Raw genomic sequence first — 12,566 nt, forward strand, 5'->3', positions numbered from 1 at the left:
AATAGTTAACGCCACCCCACGATCAACGTGAACCCGAAGCGTGGCGAGCGCAGCGGTACACGTCCTCCGACCTTTTCATACCCCCACTATCCACGTCGGCGTGGAGTTGAGAATAGATTAGTGTGGCGAGCGAAGCGTGGCGAGCCCCGCGAGGGGATGTGGATACCTGTGAAGCCCGCGAAGGGACGCGTTTACCTGTGAAGGTATCCGCGTCCCCTCGCTGCGCTCGCCACACTAATCTATTCTCAACTCCACGCCGACGTGGATAGTGGGGGTATGAAAAGGTCGGAGGACGCGTACCGCCGCCGCTTGCCACGCTTCGGGTTCACGTTGATCGTGGGGTGGCGTTAACTATTTTTGGGGCTCCATTTCACTGGTCAGGGGGTTTTTTTGGGGTCTCTGGCCCATTTTACATTGTTCCCTATGGGAAATCGCGGGCATCGCGTCGGTCGCATCGCATGCGATTTTTTAGCCCGCATGCGATGCGACCGACGCGATGCCTGCGATCAAGATCGTTGTGTCCGTGCTAGGAAACAAGTACCGATTGCAGCAAGCAATCGAAAACGCGTTTGGAGTATTGGACCTATCTCTGGACTCTTTGCACTTACCGCACAACACGTGGAAGGAGTGTGGGCTGTTTTCCCCGGGATCAGCCCCGCTCATCTCTGGCTTGTTTGAGAACTTTGATATACATCTCTGTTCTCCATCTGTGACGGTAATATGCCATTCGGTTCCATTGTCTTCCTATTTTTATGTATGTTATTCAATAAATTGTTTTAAACTATATACCTACCTTTTATTTTGGGTCACCACCGTATGATACGGATGCTATAAGGGACGAGGTGTCAAGAGTTTCACCCCATCAGTTTGGTGGCTATCCCTGGGATCCATTTGAGCTTACACACTCGGAGAAGAGGAGCCCTCTTACTCACTAAGGGGCGTATGGTATTTATACTCTAGCTTTCCCTATTTGGAGAAGAGGATCGTTCCTTCATATACATTGTTTGTCCCCTGTGGTCCTAGGGTTACCACTTCATTGATATGGGAAGCGGTCATCTATTAGAATGAACTTAGGTCTACAGTCATTAGGTCGACCTCACTAGGTCGACTGGCAGGAAAGTCGACCTGACTTAAGGTCGACATGGGCCAAGGTCGACATGACTTAAGGTCGAATTTGCATAAAGGTCGACATGAGGAAGGTCAACATGGGGTTTTCCACTGTTTTTTGAGCCGACATGTGCCGACAGGCGGTATTTCATGCCCTACCATCCACTAGGGCGTGGAGGACGTTATTAAAGCTGTGGCGAGCGAAGCGAGCCACCGTGCCCGAAGCATTGCGAGCGATGCGAGGGTCCGATTCTCATTGCCAACTGTGTCCATGTCGACTGTGTCGACATTCGGATAAAAAAACAGTGAAAAAACCATGTCGACCTTATGACCAGTCGACCTTCCTCATGTCGACCTTTATGCAAATTCGACCTTAAGTCATGTCGACCTTGGCCCATGTCAACCTTAAATCAGGTCGACCTTCCTGCCAGTCAACCTAGTGGGGTAGACCTAATGACTGTAGACATAAGTTCATTCTGATAGATGTACCGATTCCATTGATATAACCCCCACAAGGCAGCCTATTTAGCGCACATCTACCGTCAAACTTCCCCTTGTTTTGCAGCGAGCCACTGAGCCCGGAGCGTGGCGAGCGGACGCGGATTACTTTACATGTATTCTGCATCCGCTCTCCACGCTTCGGGCTCGGTGGCTCGCTGCCCTCGCCACACTATATAAAACCAACTCCATGCGTAGTTAGATAGTGGGGGAATGAAATCACCCATGGGTGACTATACAATTAAAAATCTGGTCTTTACAATGAAAAATCTCATCGCATGCCTTAAGTAGTGACATGCAATGATAAAATCGGCGCCCAGATAATACACAAGTATCAAAAGATCCTACAAGTCCCTGTTGTGGCTAATCCATCCCTGTGGGGAAAAGCCAACTCCATCTGATTGGAGGAAGCATATTGGAGGACTACGATATACTCCTGACACCGACCTGATATCAGGACTTACTGTATCACATCTGTTGGGCCCGAAAGAACCGGGGGACACCTGGAAGTAAGGTGACTTTTCAAAGATCATATAAACATCCTACTAATACGTGCACAATAACTGCAGCAATTCCTTTCAATTTATTTCTTAGTATATTTTCTTAGTACTTTTATTATGGCTTTCTTAAGCTATCAAATACACTTTTTAAATGTATTATTGCAAAATAAATGCCTTTTAATATTGCATACCTGTATTCAATGTGTAGCGCAACTACCCCTTTGCTTTTTGTACGCCCCTGTCGACCTAATGACCTGTTGACCTTGACCCATGATGACCTTACAGCAAACTGTCCTCCCAACCTTCTGTTCCTCGCCCTGTCAACCCCTCCGGTGTCACCCCTATAGAATGTAAGCTCTCACGAGCAGGGACCTCTTACCTCATGTGCTTATCCTTTCTTACTTCAGCAGTTTTCGACTGCACCAAAGCACACTTACCTACCTGACCCTCTCCATGGGGGAGAACATGCTCTGTTCCTGGACTTCCCTGGTAATGTAGGATTGCCAGCACCTGTGGTGACACCTTTCTTATCAGTTACCTAGCTCCCCACAGGTGCTGGCAATCCTACATTATCCATACCTCCCAGCATGCCCCTCTCCAGGAGGATACAATGCTCTGTTCCTGGACTTCCCTGGTAATGTATGATTGCCAGCACCTGTGGTGACACCTTTCTTATCAGTTACCTAGCTCCCCACAGGTGCTGGCAATCATACATTATCCATACCTCCCAGCATGCCCCTCTCCAGGAGGACACAATGCTCTGCTCCTGGGCTTCCCTGGTAATGTAGGATTGCCAGCACCTGTGGTGACACCTTTCTTATCAGTTACCTAGCTCCCCACAGGTGCTGGCAATCCTACATTATCCATACCTCCCAGCATGCCCCACTCCAGGAGGACACAATGCTCTGTTCCTGGGCTTCCCTGGTAATGTATGATTGGCAGCACCTGTGGTGACACCTTTCTTATCAGTTACCTAGCTCCCCACAGGTGCTGGCAATCATACATTATCCATACCTCCCAGGATGCACCTCTCTATTAGGACACAATGCTCTGTTCCTGGGCTTCCCTGTTAATGTATGATTGCCAGCACCTGTGGTGACACCTTTCTTATCAGTTACCTAGCTCCCCACAGGTGCTGGCAACCATACATTATCCATACCTCCCAACATGCCCCTCTCCAGGAGGACACAATGGCCAGTATTCAATGCCTCTGATTCGCCATATTTTCTGGGGAATCAGGCAATTCTCAAAGAAGAAGGAATGGCTTGCACTGACTATAACATAAGATCAAATTTATGAACCAACTATTTCTAAGATGAAGATATAGATATTATATATAAACTTGTTGGTGGTGCTCCCTAGAGTTATGGGTAACCATAAATTAGAAAGAAGAAAAAAGATAACTCTCTTTTTAGGGGCACTGACTTTTGCTGTAATATTAATTTACAGTTTTATACACATAGGTGGAAGAAGCCAATACAATATGCGAAAACAATCTCACCTGGAGACCGAAGAATAAGGAAAAATTAATTAAAAAGGGGAAAGAATGGAGTGGAGGAGGGGGAAGAGGGAATAAACAGGAATAGACAAGGTTAACATAATTCTGAGCACACTTCAAGTGGATATTTGTTATTTAGAGAGTGAGTTGGTAATCCAGTGTAGGGTAAAGATGGTAATTTATACAATAAGCATGTATCTCAAAAATGGAGTCTTGGTTGTTGTCCCTTTAAGGACTCAGTATACCCTCTGATAGACAATGAGGGATATAGATTGAACTACAATTGTATACAACCTATTTATTATGGTTACTATCCCTTTAAGAGTAATTTTTCCCGCATACATGCCTTTATTCTTATGCTCTCAACTGGCCACTTGAAGGTAATAGTGAAAACAGATAAGTATTAAAACTGCAGCTAAACACAGATAGTGTGCACAGCTACACATGGAAAAAATGTTATTTGAAAGATTTTTTGTTGATTTTTTGATGCTTAAGTGATAAAGTGTATCAGCTTATGTAATATAATGAGCACCACTTGTGATCTTCCGCAAAATCACTTGGGTCATCAGTAGAATAAGCTGAGTTTAATAAGTGATATATACAGTGAAAACATTATATATATAATAATCAAAATGACATTAAAATATGGCGAAAATATTTATGTTCAGGTGGTGTCGACCACTTTCAGGAGACCCAGATATTTATCAATAACATTAGCTAATAAGCTTCAATAGTATCATGCACACATATTATTTATACTAGCTGCTGGACGTACGTTTCGCCACAGTGTGCAGGCTTGTTCACCAGTGTCTGCACACTGTGGCGAAACGTACGTCCAGCAGCTAGGTGGTATGGAGACCACTGAAGGGACCCGCTGATGCACCTTTCACATTAGAGCGAGGAGTTGGAGGATAAGTAGCACTTTGATACTTTTGACAGATTTGTCCAAACAATTGTGTTTGCGGATTTGCCCAGCAATACAAAAGGGGTTTTTGCTTGTAAAGTAATGCAACAGCTACTATCCATTCATAGAGCATAGATGAATACCAATTATATTATACAAGTATATCAGGATTGATACGTATTCTCATATGCCGCTATCCCTTTCCTCCTCATTTAAGGGACTCTCATTGTGCGTCAGCCAAGAGTGACCTCCTGCACTGGACTACCAACAGGGGTGATCCAGGAGCTGAGGCACAACAGCAGATCCCGGTTATCTTTTTTCTATTTGCTCCCATATTGGTAGCCCCTTACTCTGTACCTCACTGGATTCCGTTCACTGCCCCTGTGGCACACGGACGAGTGAGAGGCAGTTGGGACACCAAGGGGTACAAACTGGTTTTTCACTGCTATACTAGCTCATGTGTAAAAATAATATGTGTGCATGACATTATTGAAGCTAATTAGCTAATGTTATTGATAAATATCTGGGTCTCCTGAAAGTGGTCGACACCACCTGAACATAAATATTTTCGCCATATTTTAATGTCATTTTGATTATTATATATATAATTTTTTCACTGTATATATCACTTATTAAACTCAGCTTATTCTACTGATGACCCAAGTGATTTTGCGGAAGATCACAAGTGGTGCTCATTATATTACATAAGCTGATACACTTTATCACTTAAGCATCAAAAAATCTTTCAAATAACATTTTTTCCATGTGTAGCTGTGCACACTATCTGTGTTTAGCTGCAGTTTTAATACTTATCTGTTTTCACTATTACCTTCAAGTGCATACCTCCCAACTTTTGATCTGAAGAAATAGGGACACTCGCGCGAGCGTCCGAAAAGGGGGTGGGGCGTATGCAAATGAGGGCGTGGCTTATGCTAATTAGCAGCAACCTCATTTTCATACTAGAATAGACGCTATGCGCATGCGCACAGCGTCTATTCTACTAGATTTGGGGGTCTCCCAACTGCCACCCCCCGCAGCGGGACAATGCCTGCCGCGGGTGGGACAGCGGGACAGGACCCGAAAATCGGGACTGTCCCTCTAAAATCGTGACAGTTGGGAGGTATGAAGTGGCCAGTTGAGAGCATAAGAATAAAGGCATGTATGCGGGAAAAAATGACTCTTAAAGGGATAGTAACCATAATAAATTGGTTGTATACAATTGTAGTTCAATCTATATCCCTCATTGTCTATCAGAGGGTATACTGAGTCCTTAAAGGGACAACAACCAAGACTCCATTTTTGAGATACATGCTTATTGTATAAATTACCATCTTTACCCTACACTGGATTACCAACTCACTCTCTAAATAACAAATATCCACTTGAAGTGTGCTCAGAATTATGTTAACCTTGTCTATTCCTGTTTATTCCCTCTTCCCCCTCCTCCTCTCCATTCTTTCCCCTTTTTAATTAATTTTTCCTTATTCTTCAGTCTCCAGGTGAGATTGTTTTCGCTTATTGTATTGCCTTCTTCCACCTATGTGTATGAAACTGTAAATTAATATTACAGCAAAAGTCAGTGCCCCTAAAAAGAGAGTTATCGGTACTCTTTACCTAGTACGGCGCCCGTCGCGGGCATCGCGGGTACATTTATGTGTGGCCGCGACGCGACCGTCGCGATGCCCGCGATTTCCCATTGAAACCAATGTTAAACATGGAAATCGTGTCGGTCGCGTCGCGGCCGGCCATAAATGTACCCGCGATGCCCGCGACGCGATGCTCCCGATTTCCCATAGGAATCAATGTTAAAAGGCGCGATGGACCCGATTTTACTGTTAAATGCCTCAATCCACCCGATTTGGCCATAGGAATCAATGTTAAATGGTCCACAGAGCCCATTAACCCTTAAATGTCCCCCCAAATTTTTAACGCCACCCCACGATCCACGCCAACCCGAAGCGTGGCGAGCGCAGCGAGCCCGCGAGGGGCGGCGGTACGCGTCCTCCGACCTTTTCATGCCCTACTATCCACTACGGCGTGGTGTGAGAATATAATAGTGTGGCGAGCGCAGCGAGCCACCGAGCCCGAAGCGTGGCGAGCGCACGCGGATACCTTCACAGTTATGCGCGTCCCCTCGCGGGCTTCACAGGTGTCCGTGGTGACACGGACACCTGTGAAGCCCGCGAGGGGACGCGTCTACCTGTGAAGGTATCCGCGTCCCCTCGCGGGGCTCGCCACGCTTCGGGCTCGGTGGCTCGCTGCGCTCGCCACACTATTATATTCTCACACCACGCCGTAGTGGATAGTAGGGCATGAAAAGGTCGGAGGACGCGTACCGGCGCCCCTCGCGGGCTCGCTGCGCTCGCCACGCTTCGGGTTGGCGTTGATCGTGGGTTGGCGTTAAAAATTTGGGGGGACATTTAAGGGTTAATTTGGCCTATTTGGACCCAAATCGGGTCCATTGAGGCATTTAACAGTAAAATCGCGGTCAATCTGCCGTTTTAACATTGTTCCCTATGGGAAAATCGCGGGCATCGCGGCCATCCCGATTTACCCGCGATGACCGCGATTTTTACCCCCGACGCCCGCGATTTCAATCGTGGGCGCCGTTCTAGGTAAAGAGTACCGAGTTATCTTTTTTCTTCTTTCGAATCAGGCAATTCGCCGGGTTTACAGGGAATTTTCTCACAGTAAAAACAATTCGCCCTATTCAATGGACACAATTCTCTGCAAATGAAGAGCGAATGTCTGGCGATTCCCCGTTTGTAATTCTCCGCGATTCACTAGTGGTTTTCAATGGTTTTTAGTGGAATTCGCCGAGAGTGTATTCAATGCTGAAGTGGAGAACTGCTTTCTCCAGTGATTTTCCCCCGGATTCTCCATTTTACATTCGTCATCTTTTTTTGGTGAACTGGAATGTGTTCTTTGGTGTCAAAAAATCAGATATTTTTTCTGTGAAGGGGCATGCTGTGCTTGCAGCACATGAATATATTTAATTTTTTTTTTTTAACAATTTTTTTTTTTTTTACACATTCACCAGCAGGGGGCCGAGCCGGGAGCCGCTCATTAATATTCATATATTCACTGCACACTGATCCCGATCATTACATATGCACGATCGGGACCAGTGTGTAGTGGCTCCCTAGCACAGCCCCCTGCCAGCACTGGGGGGCTCTCCCTGTGTCCCCCACAGCCCTCCTTCACCCCCACAGTGTCCGGCGCAGGCAGGGAGGCTTCCATCTCCCTGCCTGCAGCCGTCCCGCCAGGGGCAGAGAGCCCCTGGCGAGTTGAATAGGGCGGACAGGAGGCTGCCCAGCGACTCTCCCTACACAGGATTCGCTGCCTCCCCCCAGTACAACCATTGAATACCTGCCAATGCTCTGTACCTGTAGTATTCCCAGCACCTGTGGGGAGCTAGGTAACTGATAAGAAAGGTGTCACCACAGGTGCTGGCAATCATACATTACCAGGGAAGCCCAGGAACAGAGCATTGTGTCCTCCTGGAGAGGGGCATGCTGGGAGGTATGGATAATGTAGGATTGCCAGCACCTGTGGGGAGCTAGGTAACTGATAAGAAAGGTGTCACCACAGGTGCTGGCAATCATACATTACCAGGGAAGCCCAGGAGCAGAGCATTGTGTCCTCCTGGAGAGGGGCATGCTGGGAGGTATGGATAATGTAGGATTGCCAGCACCTGTGGGGAGCTAGGTAACTGATAAGAAAGGTGTCGCCACAGGTGATGGCAATCATACATTACCAGGGAAGCCCAGGAACAGAGCATTGTGTCCTCCTGGAGTGGGGCATGCTGGGAGGTATGGATAATGTATGGTTACCAGCACCTGTGGGGAGCTAGGTAACTGATAAGAAAGGTGTCACCACAGGTGCTGGCAATCATACATTACCAGGGAAGCCCAGGAACAGAGCATTGTGTCCTCCTGGAGAGGGGCATGCTGGGAGGTATGGATAATGTATGATTGCCAGCACCTGTGGGGAGCTAGGTAACTGATAAGAAAGGTGTCACCACAGGTGCTGACAATCATACATTACCAGGGAAGCCCAGGAACAGAGCATTTTCTCCCGCATGGAGAGGGTCAGCTAGGCAAGTATGGTCTACCCTGAATGTATATGGGATGAGACACTGTGTAATGTGTACCCTGGATGTATATAGGATGAGGCTCATGTACCCTGGATGAGGCACTGTGTATACGGGATGAGGCACATGTACCCTGGATGAGGCACTGTGTAGCCTGGGTGGTGTATATGGGATGAGGCACTGTGTAGCCTGGGTGTATATGGGATGAGGCACTTTGTAGCCTGGGTGGTGTATATGGGATGAGGCACTGTGTAGCCTGGGTGTATATGGGATGAGGCACATGTACCCTGGATGAGGCACTGTGTGTATGGGATGAGACACATGTACCCTAGATGAGGCACTGTGTAGCCTGGGTGGTGTATATGGGATGAGGCACTGTGTAGCCTGGGTGTATATGGGATGAGGCACTGTGTAGCCTGGGTGTATATGGGATGAGGCACTGTGTAGCCAGGGTTTATACAGGATGAGGCACTGTGTACCCTGGTTGTATACGGGATGAGGCACTGTGTACCCTGGTTGTATACGGGATGAGGCACTGTGTAGCCTGTATGTATACGGGATGAGGCACTGTGTAGCCTGTGTGTATACAGGATGAGGCACTGTGTAGCCTGTGTGTATACGGGATGAGGCACTGTGTACCCTGGGTGGTGTATATGGGATGAGGCACTGTGTAGCCTTGGTGTATATGGGATGAGGCAGTGTACCCTGGGTGGTGTATATGGGATGAGGCACTGTGTACCCTGGGTGGTGTATATGGGATGAGGCACTGTGTAGCCTGGGTGGTGTATATGGGATGAGGCACTGTGTAGCCTGGGTGGTGTATATGGGATGAGGCACTGTGTAGCCTGGGTGGTGTATATGGGATGAGGCACTGTGTAGCCTGGGTGGTATATATGGGATGAGGCACTGTGTAGCCTGGGTGGTGTATATGGGATGAGGCACTGTGTAGCCTGGGTGGTGTATATGGGATGAGGCACTGTGTACCCTGGGTGGTGTATATGGGATGAGGCACTGTGTACCCTGGGTGTATATGGGATTAGACACTCTGTACCCTGGGTGGTGTATATGGGATGAGGCACTGTGTAGCCTGGGTGTATATGGGATGAGGCACTGTGTAGCCTGGGTGTATATGGGATGAGGCACATGTACCCTGGATTAGGCACTGTGTACCCTGGGTGGTGTATATGGGATGAGGCACTGTGTACCCTGGGTGTATGTGGGATGAGGCACTGTGTAGCCTGGGTGTATATGGGATGAGGCACTGTGTACCCTGGTTGTATACGGGATGAGGCACTGTGTAGCCTGGGTGGTGTTTATAGAATGAGGCACTGTGTCGCCTGGGTGGTGTATATGGGATGAGGCACTGTGTACCCTGGTTGTATATGGGATGAGGCACTGTGTACCCTGGATGTATATGGGATGAGGCACTGTGTAGCCTTGGCGTATATGGGAAGAAGCACTGTGTACCCTGGATGTATATAGGATGAGGCACTGTGTAGCCTTGGTGTATATGGGATGAGGCACTGTGTACCCTGGGTGTATATGGGATGAGGCACTGTACCGGGATATAATGGGCTGCACTGCAGTTCTCCGCCTCGCCGCTGGCCTCCGGATGTCGCTGTACAGGTGTCAGACGCTCTGCGCGTCCCCTGGCTCTCTGTTCCCATAGACATGGCGGCGCAGGCGGTTGTCATGCCGCTGCTGAGCCGGCTGCTGTGCCGGGTATCGGGGAGGCAGGTCCGGGCTCTGTGCGTTGGGACATACAGAGTGCAGCACCTGCGGGGAGAGGACGAGGAGCCGGCGGAGAAGTCAGACTCGGATATGGGACGAGGTGAGGAGGCTCCGGCTATTCCAGTGCCCGTGACCTACAGACATCTTCCAGTGTCAGCTCCCCTTATGAACTAGTCTCTACCCTCCCCTTATGGTGCCTGTGACCTCTGCCCTCCAGCGTCTGATCGCCTTGAGCATCAGTGACCTCTGCCCTGTGGCACCACACCTCCCCAGGTGTCTGTGACCTCTGCCCTGTGGCACCACCACACATACTCAAGTGTCGGTGACCTCTGCCCTCTGGCACCACACCTCCTCAGGTGTCGGTGACCTCTGCCCTCTGGCACCACACCTCCCCAGGTGTCGGTGACCTCTGGCACCACACCTCCCCAAGTGTCGGTGACCTCTGCCCTCTGCCACCACACCTCCTCATGTGTCGGTGACCTCTGCCCTCTGGCACCACACCTCTTCAAGTGTTGATGACCTCAGCTCTATGGCATCTGTCTTCTTTAGGTGTCTGTGACCTCTGCCCTACGGCATCCCTCTTCCTCAGGTGTCACTGATTCTCATCCCTTCCCCTGAGGGTGACCCCTGCCCTCTGGCACCACATCTCCCCAGGTGTCAGTGACCTCTGCCCTATGGCATCCCTCTTCCTCAGGTGTCACTGATCTCTGCCTTGCAACATCCCTGCCCTCTGGCATCCCTCTATTGTGTGGCATCTCTCGGGTATCGGCTACCTATACCCTGCCACACCCCTCTCCCTCAGATTTGGATAACCTAAGCCTGGGGATGGACATCGGAAACTTCTGGTGCGATAGTATCTGACCGTCGCCTTGAATTAAATTAGCTAGAAATTTTTTATATGATTTGCACATGCGCAAAAAAATAATAATGAAAAAATGCCGTGTTTCGGCATGCGCGCCAGATCTCTGTAGCATGGCGGGCTGGTACCATCACAACACCATGAAATATTTACCATTCAATGGCGGCACACATCAGAACGCCACCATCGAATGATAAAACCACTGCCGTTGTGAACCGTCATGGTGTCCATCCCTGCGGCAACCCCCTACAATTAGTGTTCCATTTTAATAAAACATTGATGTATCCCATTGATGCATGTCACTAATGCCGATCACCACGGTTACTGCACTGTGCACTATTCCTCGTGTAGATTCCAGGGATCTCCTGCGGCAGTTCCCAGAGCCGAAGAGCTTATTGCACAACGTGATCTGCCAGGCTCTGCACACCACGCACGTCAAGGACAAGCTGACGTATGTCCACAGCAGCAGCAAGCACCTCAATGTGAGTATGTCAGGGATTGACAATTTTTTCTAAAATCTAGGAGCCAGGACAAAAGTGTAGGAGCCAGACAAACTAAATAGCCCCCCAAAAATAAAAATGACTGAAAACTTGTACAAGGGGTACACTGACACACACACACACACACACACACACACAAAATGTTTGGGCACACTTACACACACACAGATAAATTGTTATAGGAAACCCTAAGACACACACAAGTTGTAAGGACATACTACAACTGCCCCACCCAAGAATACCTCTGCACGGTGGTGCCCAGCTTGTGTCCCCAGGCAATGGAGTAGGAGCAGTCAGTGGGGCCTGCACATCATCCGAGTGAAATGGTGTGCTCTCGCTGCAGACACATGAAGGTATAAAATGGATAAAGGGCACTGATTATATATAATATTACTAATGAAATGGTTTTGCAGAAGACGCTAACAGGGTTTGAAAAGGGGATCCTTGTAAGCTGCACGATTGAGTATGTAGTGATCCCACTGGGATAAGGGCAGCACACCAGTGTCACTAATATGGACGGGCACATACGGGTGGCATCTAGTCACACTGTGAAGGCACAGGCAAAAAAACACAGAAACCCTGAAAAGTGCAACTATATTTCCAAAATGCATACAACACAGACAAATATACTCCCCTTTGCTTGTCCGTTCCTCTTCTCCATTGGGGTGTCCAGCAGCAGAATTTGAAAAAAAACTTTCAAAAGACTGGCCAGCCGCTGATTGTGTGAGAGTTCTCTCAGCCAATCAGCGGCCGGCCAGTCTTTTGAAAGAGCCTTTTCAAATTCTGCCGGCACCCGTCGCTACCCGCCATGTTCCACGATGCTTACCTGTGCCCGCCCCACCCTGCACTCTGTCCAGCTGCATGCTCCGCCGCCGC

General features: G+C 48.6%; 1 protein-coding gene across 2 annotated transcripts in view; it reads left to right on the forward strand.

Moving 5' to 3' along the window:
- Positions 1-12,566, forward strand: part of DHX30 (DExH-box helicase 30) — a 43,901-nt gene that overhangs the window by 5,165 nt on the left and 26,170 nt on the right. The window contains exons 1-2 of one of the 2 annotated variants that reach the window (XM_083186589.1): positions 10,199-10,431; positions 11,542-11,672. In XM_083186589.1, coding sequence (XP_083042715.1) covers positions 10,272-10,431; positions 11,542-11,672 — 291 coding nt within the window. In that variant the 5' untranslated portion in view covers positions 10,199-10,271. Of the gene's footprint in view, positions 1-10,198; positions 10,432-11,541; positions 11,673-12,566 lie in introns of those variants that run through there. The other variant, XM_083186590.1, reaches the window with a different exon arrangement.

Source organism: Crinia signifera, chromosome 5, assembly GCF_055691185.1.
Source record: "Crinia signifera chromosome 5, ASM5569118v1, whole genome shotgun sequence".
Lineage (NCBI taxonomy): Eukaryota > Metazoa > Chordata > Amphibia > Anura > Myobatrachidae > Crinia > Crinia signifera.